At 37.7% G+C, this 19,158-nt stretch overlaps 1 protein-coding gene across 1 annotated transcript in view; it reads left to right on the top strand.

Annotated features, from left to right (window-relative positions):
• The window catches only part of CPPED1 (calcineurin like phosphoesterase domain containing 1), a 47,751-nt gene extending 29,056 nt beyond the window's left edge, over positions 1-18,695 (top strand). The window contains exons 3-4 of the mRNA XM_086473238.1: positions 1,852-2,274; positions 18,463-18,695. Coding sequence (XP_086329364.1) covers positions 1,852-2,274; positions 18,463-18,695 — 656 coding nt within the window. The remainder of the gene's footprint in view (positions 1-1,851; positions 2,275-18,462) is intronic.
• The last annotated feature ends 463 nt before the right edge of the window (positions 18,696-19,158 follow it).

The raw sequence follows: 19,158 nt of genomic DNA, 5'->3' as shown, positions 1-19,158 counted from the left end.
AATTCTACAAATTATTTCTGTAACTTATGCATAAATGTCTTTATACTCTGAAACTGTTAGCTAAATTTCCCAAAGTGATAGCATGGAGATTAACATGGTATAATGAGTTTACATATATCTTAACAGAGCCTTCCCTCTTGCCTTTTCCCCACCCCCCTCCCTCATACATTTTCATCTTTATAGCTTGAAATTTCCGACTCTTTTCATAGGAAGGTAGGGACTGGCAGGAAAAGCAGCTTTCTCAGCCAGGTTGCTTACCCATGGACAACAAAGTGTGCCAGGCTTACTTAAATTTTGGGGTTTATTTTTTAAAATCCCGCCCCTCCACAAGTAACAGGAGATGTCATTTGCCCTGTTTTTTTCTAGGACTAATAAGGATATTTTCCATAACTGGAAGGATGGCCTAAACTGTCCACAGTCCTGGTACATTAATATACCCTACAAACTGATTTCCTTTCCACTAATTTCTAGACTACACTGGGTATCATATGCCCAGTGTTTCTCAAGTTACTCGAAGACTTTGCTACAATAACTTTCTACCCTGTACAGCAGTTAAACGCAAGAGAGTTGTGGATTTTTAACTTAGGCCCCACATATCAAATCTCACATCTGTCTTTACATTTAGGCATAATTTAGACATAATATGAATGTTTTTTTCCCAGCGTTTTTCTAAAGCTGTAGAATTCTAGTAACAGCAATAAGCTGGTACTTAAGCCTGTATCTATAGGGTATGGAAAAGGAATTGAAATCTTTGCTAATAATAGTTACTAAGGGTCAGTGTTTGTCAACATATTGATCATAAGTATTCGGAAGAACATGGAGAAAAAAAAAATCTTTTCTCTCATAGTCACGTTACAAGAGCCCCTCTAATACATTTATTTGTGTAATATATATGTGTACTTACAAAAACACAATTTAAAAATACGTGATGATTGACCTGAATAGACCAGTATGCAAACATATGTTATAAATTGGATTTCAGAGTTCTTGTAAAAATCCTGTTACAACTTCTTAGTTACAAAATGCAGTTGTTATTTATGAAATGGGCCCTTGTTATATATATGTTATGTATCACAGGACAAAATAAAATTTAATTCATGAATAATAAATATATCTATGGCCTCTGATTAAAGATTACTCTTTAGAAAACTTACAAAAACCTCTGTCATCATTAGAATGAAATAACTGCTTTTTTTAAAGAATCCTTTCTAAATTTTTTTCAGTGATTGTAAATTAATCTAGCAATTAGATAAACCTTCCGAGACGGGGAAAAATTTCTGACAAGCAGAAGAGTAACTGTCTGGGTATGCATATTAATATAAAACCAGAGATGCAGGAAAAACTAGGAAAGTACACAATTGCCTTTCTTTGAAATTAATGCCATGCTCATTATTAAAACAGACTCATCATACAAACAAGTCTCCACAAGACACTAATTATATTTTTGCTGTTAAAGTAGTTCTTGTAATGAAAAAACCCGCTAACCTTAATTCCTTTGCACAGCCATAAAATATAAACCCAAAGTTGACCTGGTTTTTACCCTTGTGTAAAGCTGTTAGACCATCCAAGGTTGCTGCATTTTTTTGCCACATCATCAGTCTACAGATGAAAAGAATTAGCCTGCTAAAGCTTTTGGTGCAAAACAGTGACATATCATGGGAGGGAAAGGGCTGAGTGGACATGCAGTATTAAGGTGAAGATGTATTCTAGATCCCTACATATTATCATGATCACATCTAATATGAAATATTTTCTTACTATTCATAGTTCCATAAACAAAAGCTAACAATGAGGGTAGGAAAAGATAGCAGGAACACTAAAATGTGTTTGTGGTTTTTTTTTTTTCTATAGGAACTCGATGGAGAAAAGAGCAAGAGCAAGATTTAAAGAATGTTCTGAAGAACACTGACCAGGACATACCATTGGTATTTGTCAGTGGAAATCATGATACTGGCAATACTCCAACAAGAGAAACAATAGATAATTATTGCAAGAACTGGGGAGATGACTACTTCAGCTTTTGGGTTGGAGGCGTTTTCTTTCTTGTGCTGAATTCTCAGTTACACTTTGATTCTTCCAAATGCCCTGAGTTAAAGCAAGCCCAGGATCTCTGGCTCGATGAGCAACTGGTAGTTGCTGAAAAACAGAAATGCAAGCATATAATAGTATTTCAGCACATCCCCCTGTTTCTGAGAAAACCTGATGAAGACCACGATTATTTCAACTTGGAAAAATCAGTTCGTCAAGAGATAATGGATAAGTTTCATAAAGCAGGTATTTTCTCAAATTTTATGATTTTTGAATTTTTGTTTCAAATTGTTAATGACTATGCTGCCAGACAAATACATTTATCTTAAGTTAGTGCTTATAAGCCTCATTGTTCCTTATAGGTCAAAATTATCAACTGAATCTATCACCTGTAAAAAGTACCAAACAAAATTTAAAGCTTGGGGTGAAAAGTAAAAAACTAAAAGTGAAAAACTCTTAAAAATAAATAATAAGGATTCCATTTTGCAAGTACTGATAGATGAAAGACAACCTGAGTTTTTCCTGCCTAAGGAGTGGAAGATCAGGTATTGCTATAGGAGAAAACCACAAAATTTGTGTTGTACATAAAACATGGAAACAGAATTCAGAATTACCTTGGAGGTTGTTTTCTCTCACACTGAGCCAATTTTAGACCAAGAGTGTAACGCACTCCAGATTTATTCAGTGTTAAAAAGAGTCTTGCTCTCTTAGATCAATCCTTTGCATGTCCATTACTAATAGGGGCCATTTCTGGGATGAAGGGCAGGTGGAACAGGCGCTGTAGTATATTGTACCAAATCCCTTAGCTTTGTCTGTTGACACTTGAGTGCCATGGAGACAGGCACAGTACGAAGCTACTCTTCCATGCTGCTCCCATTGTTTCCTGTTAATTGCCTTCATGTTCCTGGGGTGTGCCCTCAAAATGTCCTGTACTGCATCGGAGTGTCATTTTCTCTGTATCTATAAAAGAGCATGTTATTTGGATTAGTGAACAATGCAAATTGTTTATGATACTGTTTGTGATTTGCCATGTAATTGTTAAGCTTGGACTCATCCAAAATCAGTCTAATTTCAAAGCACTGAATATCCTCCCGTTTCCAATCAGTGGGGCCAAAATTCACAGCTATCTGGGGTCTCTCCAGGGGAGTGACATATTTGCAGATTCCAGATTTACAAGTGTTGGGTTTTTTTTTCCCATAAGGAGACATGCTGAGAATACCTCATAATATCTTTTCCAATTTTTGTGCCAGTGTTAATATAGTGGGAAGTATTGCTCTTGCAAAGTTGGTCAGCTAAATGACTGCTTACGTACTGTTGACTAAAAAGACATCACAGTTCACTGGAGAGCTTGTTAGCAGGAGGACATTGCCATACAGGTATAACCAGTAGATAAGTGTGAATGTGGAAACCGAAGGAATTCTGTTCTAGAGTCTCCTGTCATCCAGATGGTTTACTAACATTTGGCAACACTCAGTCCTGAGAGTATAATTAATCAAGAGGTAAAAGAAATTATGCAAAATGTTATCATTGTAACACATTTCTTAGAGGGGTATTTCAGAGTGATTCTCCTAATGTGTATCCAGAGGCTTAACGCAAAGCTGGGTAGGCTTCAAATTATGGGGGAAAGGAAGAGAAAATGGGAAGCCAGCAATACAAGACAACTCTACTGAAGAAATTTCCAAACTGCTTTCTGTGCCAACATCCCATTTGTACCTTCCCTCTGTTGTTTCCAGTTGTGTCCCTCGCTCCAATCCCTAAAAGTCCTCCCAAAATTACATGTTGTTTGGTTCCTTCATAAATGTGTTAAAACACTGACCTTTTCCTTGCTGTTTTATGCAGTAAGTAAATGAGTCAATAGGTAATATTCGCAATCCAATAATCAAACATTTTTCTAATTAAATTAATAGAGAGCAAGCAGCTCAATGTAACTCAGACTGCTGAGGAAAATTAGCTGAATCAAAAGTTGGCTCAGAGTTTCCTTAGTAACAGGTGTGTTCTGTTTTGATTTTATTATTCAATTGAAGAACAGTCTTTGTAAGACCACAAAATGTTATCAGTGGATTGCACAGGCAGTTATGGTAGGAGAGATGTACGGATGTGCAATGACCGCTTACTTTCTGACTCTGCTTTTGTTGAAGAATAATTGATTTCACCATATCTTTAGACATGAAATTGGTTTCTCCCCAGTTCACTTCATACATTCTTGGAGGATTAAAACACAGAATATTGCTAATGAAATCCCAATCTACTTTGCATTTGTTTGTGGGTTTTTTTTCCCTTATGGCTTGCAGTTTAAGAAGGCTAATCCCTTATAGCACTTAATTTAGAAATTTGGTATAACTATTTATTCTGGAAAAAGAAAGTAAGTCTGCTTTTTGTAATGAGTCCACCAGGCTGCTGCTATTCTTTTTCCCCCAACCTGCCACCAGTCCTTCCTTCCTTCTGCGCTCTCACTGTCTGCTTCAGTGTTTCCAACCACTCCAAAGGTTTGTTGTGTAATTAAGAAAAATTTCAGCATAATGCGCATGTTTTAGAGGTTGCTGTGTTTGCCAATGCAGTGTTATTAGATGGGCATCGTATCTCAGTTGTTGATAGGATCAGACCTGGAACTATCGCAGTTTTCATGTTTATACTTTTTCTAGAAGTGTGAAACGCAGAGCTAGTTAGAGAGAAATAGGAAAGGAAGGACAATCTATTAATTCGGGACTTTCCATGAACTTCATATGGGTATGTGTAGGAAATAATCAGATACTTAAAGTATGGTGATATTGCACAGGTGCTTTAAAGTGAGGTATGCAACTTCAGAAAATTATTTTAAATTCTGAGCCTAGATCTTCTGTAGTTATTCTCTTCTAATCACTTACATATTCCATAATGGTTTTGGTTTAAGTATCTGTTCATTACAAGCAGAGATAAAAGACTAGCTGCAGAGGCTACATCTGGTACAAAACACTGAATTACATTTCTCACATTAGAAGTGTCCTTAACAGTTCGGCTAATTAAAGATAAAATCATGTCCTTATGATAAATATTTATAAATTGAAAATCTGGCACTTGTAAATATGTATTACTACTATGCAAAGTTAAACTGTACTTGCAAGACAGTGAAAATCAACTCAGTTGAGAACATAGTTTATCATTTAAGTGAAAATATATTTCTGAAAGCATATCTGTATAACCTCTGAAAGTTTAGCCTCAGTTGTCAAAGCTCTGTCTCCTCTACATGCAGATGCTAAGTACAGAAAAAACCTGTGTGCAAGAACTGTGAATGAGCTGACCTGACGTTCTCATCTGTGAGATCTGCTAGAGTCACTCGACTCTGCTGCGTGAAATGCATATTCAGCTTTTAAGAAATTTATAGTGCTAATATACATAGGTTTGCTTATAGCTTTGTAGGGAAAATAAAGAAGTAGTAGTGGTCTAGCCACAAATCCAGCCCGCATGTCATGTGCCTTTGATAAACATAAGTAATAAATTAGTTTTTAAATTAAGCAGTTTATGTAATAGAAGGCATACTTTTTCTTACATTTCTCATTCCAGTATAATTTTCTTAGGATGTTAAAGATTTTTTTTGTTGTATGACCTGTAAAGTACAGGTATTTTTGTTGAGCTATAGGCAATCTTTTAAAGACTTTTTGTCCTGTGAACCATCACTGACTCATTGAAATTACTTACATTACTTAACACAATATAGTAATAAGTGTTTCTTAAGGGCCCTAATGAGCTAAAACACTTAAGCAAATGTCTGAACTTGTTTAAGAGCTTTGTCAAATAAACCCTAAATTAATAGCTGTTTTTTACCAACAAAGTTGAGAAAAAACTTTTTGGTTCAGAGTGAGATGAAGCAATTAGGTGGTTTATCTAGGTGAGAGACTTTGCATCCAAGAGAGAATCACTAGATTACAGATATAAAATATAGACAGAAATTCCCTGCAGTCTCTAGCTTTTTTTAATTAAAAAGTTTTAAGTTCATCTAAATGTCTTCAAAGCGGTTTTTCAGATGTGGTTAAAAATGATTACTTTGTACATATGGGGAAAAATAACAACCTAATTTTAAATGGTGTATTTTTCATTATATTTGTGATTGTAGGGACTGTAACTTCTAACACCTTTACTCATTAAAAGAGTGTGGTACCTACATTCTCCTCTTAGAAATGTTATGACAGGAAAATAGTTTTAAAGGAAGAAGCAGCTTCCTGAACATCCACACCTGAGATATATTTGAGCACAAAATTAAAGCATGGAGTGCTGAAATCTGTTGTTTCTAAAATTTACCAGACAACATATGCTATGTTTCATTATTTTGTTTGTTGGTAATCAAAGTTGACAAGGGAGCAATATTTTCTTCTTCCTGCCATTGAGACCTTGATTTTGGCAAACCCATACACCAAGTGAGTAATCTCAGTGCTTGCTTATGTGTCACTTTGTCAGTATTTGAAAGAATCTAGATTTAAATACTCTCAACTTCAGTGATTTATATCAGCCTCTTTCAACCTTGAAATTATGTGCTCATGGTACAGTAGAGTGACCAAATCTGGTATCTTCTACGTCACTGTGTAAGCACAGTTTTTAAGACTGTTCCCCAGGTATGATAACATAATCTAGCATGTAGATATGCATAGACATAGACTTTTTTTTTTTTTTCAGAAATTCAGCAGCAAGTACAAAATACATTTATTTAGTATAGTCTGTAATGGCATTAAGTAATATTTGTTCTTAAATAAATTTTTGAAATCTGTTTTTCCACTAGGCTGTAGTTTTGGTTGATAAAAACTTCTTTTTGATCCTTAGAGGACACAGCAAACCAGGATTGTTTGGGGTTTGTGTCAGGTCTCTAGGAAAGCTTCACTTTCAAATGGAAAAAGCAGCAAAACCAGTAAATAAATTCCACTGAAAGGTCACAAGAGGTATTTACAAAAATTAACTTGAAACACAGAGACCTTCTACAGATAGCGCCTCTAAAGGCTTATTTAGACTAGCAGTCTAATTAGGTGATCTGGAATCACCCTCTGGCTGTGCCTGTTGCTTCTCCTCTGATTACACAGCAAAACCAAGTGAGACTAAGGTCCTTCTCTATAGCTCTATTCAGTGTTGTCCTATATAAAAAATACTTTTGACATAGATAGACTTTGCAAAGTAGTATCTAGTCTCCCACTTACACAGACCCAGTGACCACCAGTTGCATCAAGCTCTGGATTCTTTAGCCTACAAAGCAACTTTAAGGAAGAGTTTTGCTGCAAGTTTGCAGGATCATGTTTGCAAACAGTACGTGGGATATTTTTATTAAGATGCTTATAGTGCTATTATTCAGTTTTATGGTATTCACACAACTCCTCTGATGAAGAAGGTCAGATAACACAGAGCTACTAAAGGGCTACACAAAATAATTCTATAATGTTATTATTTAAGGTTGACTGAAGAGATTATGAAATGGAGGGTGTTGATCCCTGACACTTACCAGTGGGACTCTCCTCCTACTGGGGCTTTGTTGGTGGGAAATGATTGGGGTGGGTTTTTTGAGAACAGAGTCTTGAGAACTGAGTGGTGATCGATGGAGTTAAATCCAGCGGGCAGGCGGTCACAAGTGATGTTCCACAGGGGTCAGTACTAAGGCCGCTTCTGTTTAACATATTTATCAGTGATCTTGGTGAAGGGATAGAATGCACCCGTAGTAAGTTTGCAGAGGACACCAAGTTGGGTGGGAGTGTTGATCTGCTTGAGGGTAGGGAGGCTCTGCAGAGGGACTTGGACAGGCTGGATCAATGGGCCGAGGCCAACTGTATGAGCTTCAACAAGGCCAAGTGCCAGGTCCTGCCCTTGGGCAACAACGACCCCCAGCAGCGCTACAGGCTTGGGGAGGAGTGGCTGGAGAGCTGCCCAGCTTCTGAGCATGAGCCGGCAGCACGCCCAGGTGGCCAAAAAATCCAGTGGCACCCTGGCTTGTATTGGGAATAGTGTGGCCAGCAGGAGCAGGGAGGTGATCGTGCCCCTGTGCTCAGCATTGGTGAGGCCGCACCTCGAGTGCTGTACACAGTTTTGGGCCCCTCACGGCAAGAAAGTCGTCAAGGTGCTGGAGAGAGCGCAGAGAAGGGCAACAGAGCTGGTGAAGGGCCTAGAGAAGAAGTCTTATCAAGAGTAGCTGAGGGAACTGGGGCTGAAGGGAGACCTTATTGCTCTCTACAACTGCCTGAGAGGATATGGTAGAGAGGCAGGTGCTGGTCTCTTCTTACAGGTAATTAATGACAGAACAAGAGGGAACGGACTCAAGCTGCGCCAGGGTAGGTTTAGGCTTGACATTAGGAAAAAATTTTTCACTGAAAGGGTTGTCAGGCATTGGAACAGGCTGCCCAGGGAGGTGGTGGAGTCACCGTCCCTTAATGTGTTTAAAGGTCATTTAGATGTGGTGCTTGGAGATATGGTTTAGGGGTGTACATGGTAGAGAGGGGTTGATGGCTGGACTCTATGATCTCAAAGGTCTTTTCCAACTTGAATGGTTCTATGATTCTAACTGCCTGAGCACTGAACAGTTCTGTTAACAGTGCTGTGACTGATGCTTTCACTTCTTTGTTTGCTGCTGTTAACACCTGCTTGGCAGATGGGATGATGTGAGCGCTCTCAAATTGCAATGAGATAAAATCAGTTCTATTCCACAGGAGAGATTTTGTTTACAAAGACTACTAAATATCATTTGCTTTGTAGCACTAGAGTCTTAAAAAAATTATGTACACCACCTGCCCAGGAAAGAAGAAAGGTACAGCAAAAAATGCCTATGGTTAATGTGTGCTCTTGTAGGGAAGCTGAAAGAACATCATTTTGGAGTACAAAATTGTTCTGAGAACAGGTATTGCTGGTGAACCAACCACATTGTTCAGCATTTCAGAAAGCAGCTGTACACTACAAGTGAAGGGAAGAAAGAAAAGCCGCTTTGTGCCTGATATGCCAGGGGAGGTGCTCAAGATCAGTTTATCCGTGTGGCTTAAATGGTTGTATTTGCCAGAAACATTGCCTTTTTAAAAAATACGTATCTACACATACATGTGTGTAGGTGTACACATACATACATACACACAGAGACCCCTCTTACAGTAGCATATCCCTGTGCCTGGATACTACTTACTTTGTTCCCCTGCCTATGAAAACTCTGAAAGGGTGGTAGTGTTGCTAATATTCAAGTTTTTCACTCAGTACAATTTAATTTCTTTACAGAACTGCTTCTCCACCTGTTGGCTTCCATTTTGGCTCTACTTGCTGCTCCTCTCTAGTCCCTGCAGTCTGGGGGACAAAGATCTATAGGATCAGCTTTTGCTATTATATCCTCTTTCTTCAGTTCTTGATTGAACAAGAGGTTTGGCCAGTGAAGCAGTGATTTTTATTTTTTTTTCAACAAGCAGAATTCTATTTTAAACCTAATTTTATCATTAAACTTGAACAGCTAACATAAAAGCAGAGTAACTAGACCAGAATGGCAATCCCTATAGCCCAGGCTCCTGCTTCTACTAACCAAACCCTTGCAGAGCACAAGACAGCAACGTGCATAATGGTATTTCTTCCAAGTACTTTTCCTGTCACCAAGAGTTTTTCTTTCGGGGACTTACTGTGTCATACTAATGATATCAATATAGTGCAGTTTAGTGATTCTTTTATAGATTTGTTCAGCTGATTTTTGAAAACTCTTAGCTTTCACAGTGGTCTATGGGAGGCAGTTTCATGTTTCACAGCTATGTGAAGAAATGCGTCCTTTTGTTTGCTTTGAGCTTCACCTGTAGTCTGTATTGAGACCATAGATCTGTAAATGAAATGCAGTGAACATTGATTCATGTCTGCAGTTACTCTAAAAAAAATAGTTCATTAATCAGCAGTTAAAAGGTGATAATCTGGACCATGTGATATATTTCATTGCTCAGTCAGAATCGCTTTCTTCCCCAAAATTCTCTACAGAATGCACGGGAGGAGAAGCAAGGTCTGTACTGTACTCATTACATATTTATTATGTCATTCATATTGCACTAATTTAGCCTTCTCGTTCTCATACAGTCTCATTTGCTTTTGCTGAGAAAAGCATTTATTTAATTGAAGGCTCAGTCTAAATAAAGCATGCTACTGATTGCCTATGCTGATTATTCCAGGCATTCTCTTCCTAATTTGGAAAATCTGCATGCTTTTCTTTGGTTTATTTTTATATTGGTAATTTTCTTCCTATATTTTTACACTGTCTGTAGTGCTGGGTTGAGCAGTTTTGATCTCCAACTGAGGCTAGACCAGTCTCTTTCTGGACACAGCAAACCTGCATCAAAATGGTTTTTGTACATTAGGAACTAGAGTTGGAAAACAGCTTCTTCTGAATTCAGGGGGTTTTGGAAGGAAGCCATGGGAGTGTAATTACAGAAATTGGAGTCAGACACCCCTGGAATTTAAACTAGTTCAAGTCTGAATTCCAGCCCAGTTATCGTCTTGATTGTGTGAGGAAAAAAATGGTTTCTAGGTGCATGTTTCTTGTGAAATTGTTTTTTAGTATTTCAAGATAAATGTGGGTGCATTATTTTTCCATCCTGTTTTAACCTGTTTGGATTTCTGTAATCATTGCAACTGGATTTCCTTTGAGAATGGGGCTCAGCCTCTATTTCTTTTAAACTAGCAAACATCAAATTTTTCAAGAAGTTAGGAAAACAGATGTATTTCACAAAATCTTACTGTTGCATTGTTATGGAATATACCTGATGTCTGTTTAATAAAGCAAAAAAATGACTTGTTTAGCATTTCACGTTTAAAATAGAGACATTTTGTAATGACCTAACTCCTTAATCAGAAAGCTTGATCAAAACACTGATTAAAAAAGATGTGGTTGTCTGTTGGTCCACATAGAGAAGGTAGGCCAAAGTCCCCTTTCTTTCCTGCCCCAAATGGAGTTGAAAACATGCCCAGTTTCCCACATCATTGCATTTTTCTGCACTACAGAATGCAACAGCAGTGGAGTACCAATTAAGGGAGAAGAGTCTGGGAGTTATAGGACTGCAACTGCACAATAAGCTAAGACTGGGCTATAATCACTCTCAGTGGAATTATCCACGAGACACAGCTAACTGCCTTTGTTCTCTTACAGTGCAGTTATGTCAAAATCATGCTGACCCTTTTCCCTGGTGCTGCAGAAGTGTTGTTTAGAAGAGTTTCTCAGTGATAAACTATAATTTGTGAGAAGAAGAGGCTGCACTTTTAAAATCTGTAAAATAACCTTAGCTTCTCCTGCTATCAAACTGCCTTCTGCATGGTATTCAGTATGTGGTTTCTTTTAATGTAATGAACTATTTTCTCATCTGATTCCTGTCAGAAATAGAATCAGTGGCCAAAGCCACTGTGTAGCCTTGCAGTCTGAAGTAACATCATGCAGTGTGTGAATTAGCATAAAACCAAAGTATTTATTAATTCATTTCATGGTCAAGCTGATGAAGAGTCTAAGGCTTATCAACATATGTAAGTATTATAGCTCTTCAGATGATTCTTGAAGAATCTATGTTTTGGTTGGTTGTTATGCCATGAATTAGTTATGCTAAATAGGTTGCTTTGGGCTCACAGAGTTTGTACCAAAATAGGTATATCACTCTTTGGTAGGAATGCGTTATTCTACAGGGAAAAAGATTTATGATCAGATCTTTGGAAACAGTAAATATTTTTGTCTTTGGGATTCAGCTTTGTCAGATCAGAACTAAAGAGGATTTTTTGTGCTTGATCAGAAAATCATGGTAAATTGCGTGGCAGGAGGACATCTTTGGTTTACTAAAATCGGAATAAATTCCTGTATTTAAACCTTTTTTTACAAAGACACTGGTTTTGGGTGGGGGATTTTTTTGCAATTTGATTGATTCTGAAAACTCGCGTTTGGTCTGCAAGCAGGAAGCTCGTTGGTTTTAGGTGTTTTCATGATCCAAGTACAGTTTTAGAACAGACAGAGCAAGACCTAGTGTCCAACAGTGGATGATGCCCATCCTGAGTCTCTGGCTTCCAGTCCTGTTCTCACCAAAACTGAGTTTTGCAGTTCAGGCCTTTTTTCCCTAGCAGATGCTCTCTACGTGTTGTATTTTTATGCAGTCTGACATCAGACGATGATCACACAGACAGTATGTGTGGTTTGTTTTGTGGGGTTTTTTATAGTAACTATCTGCACTGGTTTTTACTTTATTCTGATTTTAATCCCTTTTTTTCTTTTAATGAATAATCCATTAGGTATAAACAGTGTCTTTCAGTAATGGATCCTGCTTTTTTTGGTTAATGGATACTGCGAAGCCTCCAGTCACATTTAAATTCAAATCACTATGTGTTTCATAAAAAATGAAATAATGAATGCTTGTGAAGGTGCCATCCTTTGGACACTTATTTACACAGTAGTTTTTTAGTATTTCATACAGCTTTTATATCAAAGCTATTTCAGAAACCAGGGATTGAAAACAAATCACTGCTCTACTTTTTAATTTTTTTTTTTAAGTGGCAAGGGACTGTACCTTTTTGTGTATAGCTGGATGCATTTAACTGACCTGAGGATACCGTAAAGCAGGCTATAAAAATAAGGTCTGCCAGGACACTGTTCTTTCCTCACAGAGTTTAGAAAGAAAACAAAGAGGGGTGGGATGGGGTTGCTAGCAACTTGACAGTATTACTTCAAAAAACATCTGAATTTAATAAAAAAAAAATGGAGTGCATACATCTCTCAAATTCTTTTTATGTCGAAGATCAAAAGCAAGAGCAAAGTAAATTGCCTGCTTGTCATCTTAGTATTATTGTATTGACTGGTTCAGATTTCCTTCTTATGCTAACTAACAAAAGTGAGTGGAATACAGTTGAGTGAACAAAAAAGTGCTATTGAAGAAAAAACCACCACCAGTTAGACTTCTGTTAATACACAGCAGTGACCTGTTTGTTTCTTTGTTCAAGATATTGCCCAGAGCAGCTGTGGCTGCCCCCTCCCTTGCAGTGCTCAAAGCCAGGCTGGATGCAGCTTGGAGCAACCTGGTCTGGTGGAAGGTGTCCCTGCCCATGGCAGGGGTGTTGGAACTGGGTGAGCTTTAAGGTCCCTTCCAACCCAAACCATTCGATGATTCTATGTACCATTCTGTAACACAACAATAACAAGAATTAATGCTAGCACTGGAAATAAAGAGTACCTGAAAACTAAGGTGTTGGCAAAATTTTCACTGGAAAGTATCTAAAGCAGAGGCTAAATTCTAGCAGAGGCTGATGCTGAGCAGTTAGATTCACAAGGGCATTTCAGCAATGAACACCCATCTAGTGCAATTAGGATCTGAATGGCAATCATATGCTATAAGGGGGAATTTGGATGAACAGTACCCATAAACACCAGCTTTTTTATGCAGAATCTGCCTCCCATAGCCAACAGGAGATAAAAAAGGTTTTAAGTCACATCCTCTCTGGTCTCGGGTATCTCCTTTGCACTCCTTCCAAATCACTCTTACTTCAGTTCCATACCAAAATACCTTCTTCGGTGTAGGCAGTTAGCAGACGTTAAACATAACTGCGGTGAAGTTGCCGTATTTCCCTAAGAAGAAAAAAAGCTGCATGATTTGTGGGCCAAATTTTGTACCAGGTATCTGTCTGCTGCCTAGGATGGGTTTCTCAGAATCTTCCCTTAAATTCTCAGACTCAGGGGAGATTTTTGTTTTCCTTTAACTAAAGTTGCTGTATTACTTTTGTATCCTCTGTCTTTCTAATTACACTGAAACTGTGTGTTGGGGTTTGGTTAACATACATGATGACACAAATTCTTGGCTTCTGTTCCTCTTTTAATTCCAAAGGTTAAATTCTCTGGATGGTTGGAAGATGCTACTTTAGGAACATGGATTCTTCCAGTAAAAAGGGAGCACTTACTTCCCTTACAAAGCAGGTATTTCCCTTACAAAAAGTGTAGGGCTTACACCTCACTACGGTTTTTCCTAAATTTTTCATACACTAAAGCTGCAGAAAAAGTGGGAAATATTGAAAAGAACCTTTTACTGTAGCAGAACTGTCACTTGCTGGAAGTTCGTAAGGGTATTTTACACACAGACCTAGCTGATGCAGTAATTGAGCAGGCCAAATGTTAGGTTCCTAAATGTTCAGTCCTTGATCCTTCATTTAGCTGCCACTTAATTCTGCAGGGAAAGACCAAGATAGAGTCAGGTCCATGCTAGATGTGTCAGAGTGGAATCTAGAATGTTGCTGGAGACCATTGGTTATCTGTTAAGTGCTTGAAGGACAGGAAGGTGCTACAGACGTGGATCCATTACAGGCAGCTCTAAGCTGAAAGCAAATTGGTAACATTAAGTTTAGTGTGTCTTCTCCCCACAAATGCCTTAACTCAGAAACTGTAGTAAGCAGCCTTGTCTACTCAGCATCCTCTCCTAGCCCATCAGGGCTTGCTCTTTTAAGAACAATGCCACAAGGCAAGATGGGTCGCACTTTGAGTAGGATGTCATACGTAAAGGTCCCACAATGTTTGATTTCGCTCTCTGTATTAAGAAGCAAGAGAAGAGAATGCTCAGCCATGCCATAACCAGCTCTAGATGGGCACGTTCTGTCTGTCACTGCAGAAAGGTTGGGGGTTGGAGGAGGCATGTGTAGCCTCATGGTTTGGATAGGTGTGCATATAATGATTAAGAAACACTTAGTTCTACTGCTTGAATTGCTTAATTATGTTACATTAGATAGTCACTGTAATAGGCTGCAACATGGTAGCAGCCAAGAAGTGACTGCTCACTCTCAAATTGACTGTAGCATCAGTTGTTAAACATCTTAGTATTTGGGCCCTTAAAATCATAATATAATCTAGAAACTACAGAATCCCTGCAAAGAGCCCATTATGTCACAGGGCTTTTATACTCCACCATCACCTTTTGAGATACTCTGATTGGATTTCTCCCAAGATTTTAAAAAAAAAAGCAACAAACAAACAAAACCCAAACAACAACAACAACAAAACACACACACACACAAAACCGAAACTGTTTTGCTAGGTTCCTACAGCTGAGTCAGAGCAGCTGACTTAGAATTGTAACTCATACACCAGAGAGATGAGCAGGTTACACTGATTAAATTAGTACTGATAAACTAAAATAGTTTAGTGTTCTAGCTGTCAGTGACCATATACCACTATTCAATGTAAAGGCAACTGCATTCTCTCTTTTCCACCTTGAGTCCTTTGCTATTTGGGAAGCATTTGGACTTTGAAATATGGAAGCCTGTGTAGCTTTTACCAGGCACAGAGCAGAATAATTTATATTTTACTTTGCAAGCTGCTTAATTTTTAACTATACCTTGAGCCTAGTTTATATATTTTATATCAGTCTTCATATCACTCACTCCCACAAAAGCAAAGACTGATGTAGCCAACCGTCTTAAGCCAGGTTCACCTACTTCCCTTTTCATTTAATCACTGTGAAAGAGGTCTAAATCTACTGCAGAGAAAGGGTGGAAGGTTTTTCTGGCTAAAGAAATAAGAATTTCCATGTGAAGTTATAGTATATTCCTAATCACAGCGCTCTGCCTTTAAATTGCCTCTACTCTCTTCCGGAATTTGTGCTGTCTGAGGGCAAAATCAGTTGATGCTAGCTTTTTTTTTTTAATGTCATTTAAGGTTATAGTATGCATGTGTTGCCTTTTGTGTTAAGCATGGAATGGCAGATTGCTGGAATATATGAAAAATAAAAAATTAAGTTTATGGTTGCCATCACAGCGTCCATCACTGTATAGCTGTACAGGCTTGCTCATTATTCTGCAATGATAAAAACAGTGGTTGGAAAGGCAGTTATCAGTGCTGTGTATTTAAAGATAGCTGTTAGCCTGGGGTGGTGAGCGAGACCCTCGCTCTGTGCAGAGGAAAGGAGTGCCATCAGGGAGCGCCTCCCACAGCCCACAGTAGCTGTACCCATTTGTGCTAAGCTTCACTCTTCTCTGCTGCCCTCCTCAGAACAGGCATGTGTTTAGACCTTTGCTTTTAGATTATTTTTCGATAAAAACACAAATTATGTTCAGCAAGGTACAGCATCTATAGCATAGTGCCAGCAAAATATTTGTCTGTTCTAGCACAGCAGGTTTTTAGCCAACATAGCAAACTAGTGGGAAAGATTCCATTCCATAAAGTAGCCAGTTATTTTGATAACCTGCTGGCTATCTAGTCACAGCTGTCAGAGAATACTTAAGTGTGTTTTTTGAGTCAGTATTAATATATTTTCAGATGCTTTATGTAGAGTCATTATGATTAAGGAGCACACAACCTGTTGTATTTCAATAGAGAAATTACACCTAAATCCTTCAGGTGCGTTTGAAAATTTTTTAATTTTCATTAATAGTATCATAAATCAACACCAGATCTAAACACTTTCTATAACAAAATATAGAATTAATTTACATGTTTTGCACTTGATGATAAACAACAAAATTCGCTGTATTTTCAGCCATCTGGTCCAGTAATTTTTCTGTTTCACAACAGTATAAAATAGCATTAGATGCAGCTTCAGGAAGCTGTAATAGTCTGAAATCCAAGGATCTTAGCCTGAGCGTGCAAAAAATAAATCCCCAAACCTGTTTGTAAAATTAGCCAAGTCCACATTTTCATTCAAAATAAAATATGCACCATCTTAAATTAGCAAGAAAGCTGATGAATAATTTTTTGCCAAACTACGAATGCTGTTGACTACGATGCCCAGCTGTATCTATCAGCCGTGCATAGAATGGCTAAATGGTGAAGGATGCTGGCATAACCTGGAAATGAAATGCTTGTCAGCATGTTCTCTCTTAGGAAGAAGCTAGGTTCTCATCTCTGTTGTCAATGGTTTTACAAACTTTGACAAGAAATATAGGTTCTTAGCATCAAAATGACTTTTTCTTTCATTTTTTGACTTAGACTAAACATGGTTTCATTATTTTGTAGCAATAAAAACATTTGATTAAAACTTATAAAACATCAAATGGGGAGATCAAATAATCTATTTGGCAGCATGAATTTGACCTGTAAAGACAATCGGAAAGGCCATTCAGAGTATGTATTCGTTTATGTTTGCAAGGCAGAGGAAATAAAAAGTAGAAATTACTGGTTTGGAGGTGAGTATGACAGAATTTCATTTAATTTGAAATTGTTCCAAAATTTCAGCAAAAATCCCATAGCTACTGAGGAGCATGGCATCATCTTTAAAAGTTGGCCACGAACAGATAGCATTTGCAAACTTATTTAATTTTTTGTTAAATTATCATGTTCTGAGGGAAGGGGCAGAATGGTTGGACTTCTTTAAACACTCGTTTGGCTAATTACTTAGACAATGATTCAGCCAAGGATTTCGAAGTATGTTATAAAGCCTTAAATATGAAGTATGTTTTTTCTTCTTTACCTGCTGCTGCTTGTCATTTAGCTTTTCTTCTACTCCTGACCAAGCTTGGATGATACTTGCATGCGACCTACCCAGAAATTTTCAATATAGCATAGGGTTGTCTCCTGCAATAGATCAAATGTATTTTTTCCTTTTCAAGTTTATAATGGACTAATTTTTTTTTACCCCAACAGAGTCCAAAATATAAATAGTCTTTTTTTAAAAAAAGAAAGAAACAGAACAACAGAATAAACCTGCCTAGTTTGTACCCCATGCTAGGTAAATGTTAATTCAAGTCATTACCAAGCCTGACTCCTCTTGCAGGCTGTCAACCTTTCCTTTTTTGGCTGCTCTCATCTTTCTTCCCCTCTTTGATGTACCTGGCTCTTTTCCATCTGTGATAACCCCCCGATGTCTTTGAGGAAAGATTACAAATTATTTTCTCATTTATGTTTTTTTATTTATCTCGTTTGTTGGGTTTTTTTTTTTAAGGTCACTGGCCTTGGGTAAACAGGTTCAAGCTCTCCTTAATGAATTTTCTGCATGTTAATTGACAAATACAGCTCCACAATGCTTGGCTTTCAACTGTTGTTTCGGTAGTATCATTCTTTGGGCAGTTATCTAGTACTGGAAATTTTTTCTAATTTTAATCAGCTTCCTCTAGAGTGTTTCTTCTTTCTAGCCAAAGGAGTAGCAAGCTGACAAACATGCCTTGCTATGTAAGCATAAAGAAGTCTGAAACCAGTAACCCTAAACAGAGCTAGTGGAGCAAAATAACTTTTTTACTAATTATTTATTACTATTAGAATTATTTATTGCTGTTTACTAATTATTTGTTTAAAATGCAAATTCAGGTAAGTGGTTTACTTTTAATTTTATGCTCTATGAACCACAAAGAATGAAGGTAAACATGACACCTGTAGCTGTACTTGTATAGAACTTTCTCTACAACCCAGCAGCTGTGTCAGCCTCAGCATATAACCTCAGCAGTATCTTGTACTGTGAACACATTTTATACATAAACTGCAACTGCTAACTAAGTACCTATTCTCTTTGTTCTTTTTTGTTTGTTTGTTTGTTTGAACAGGCATTAAAGCTGTATTTTCTGGACATTACCATAGGAATGCTGGAGGGTGCTACAGAGGACTGGAAATGGTGGTTTCATCAGCAATAGGATGTCAGCTGGGAGAAGATATGCATGGGCTTCGAGTGGTTATTGTCACAGATGACAAGGTTGTTCATAGATACTACAGTTTAAATGAACTGAGCAGCCAAGGCATAGAGAAAGAGCTGCTAGATCTGCTTGCTAAGCAAAATTAGGCTATGACGAATGATGTGATTTTTTTTCCATAATACACAAATAGAAACAGTTTCAGAAAGCTTCCCCAAGCTGAAGATACGGATTTCTGATTGTGCACTGTGCCCCAGAACAGCTCTCAACTTGTTTTGATCCTAAATAATGAGAAAGTTGTTGACGTGTTTCTTTTTTTGAAAATGAGACCTATGAGGAATATGGAAGAATTGCAGAACTAATATGGAAATGTATCATTGAAAAGAACTGTTCTGAGAATTTTTACTTTGCTCCCAGATAAGACTGTCTTACTAAAGAGAAATTGTATCAAAGAGCGAGAGGTGTAGCTTCTAGATAACTCTTTAACTGAAGTCTATTTGAGTTTTATATTTGAGGGGGTATTTTAAAATCAACCCATGTAGTCACTTCTGTTACACTCTGGACAATATACATGGGGCATTTACTCTATAAAAAAAAATCTCAAGAACTCTA

This window comes from Leptosomus discolor, chromosome 14 (assembly GCF_034619465.1).
Source record: "Leptosomus discolor isolate bLepDis1 chromosome 14, bLepDis1.hap2, whole genome shotgun sequence".
Classification (NCBI taxonomy): Eukaryota; Metazoa; Chordata; class Aves; order Leptosomiformes; family Leptosomidae; genus Leptosomus; species Leptosomus discolor.
Note: the sequence above shows the minus strand (reverse complement) of the source record. Positions and strands in the feature narration are given on the sequence as shown.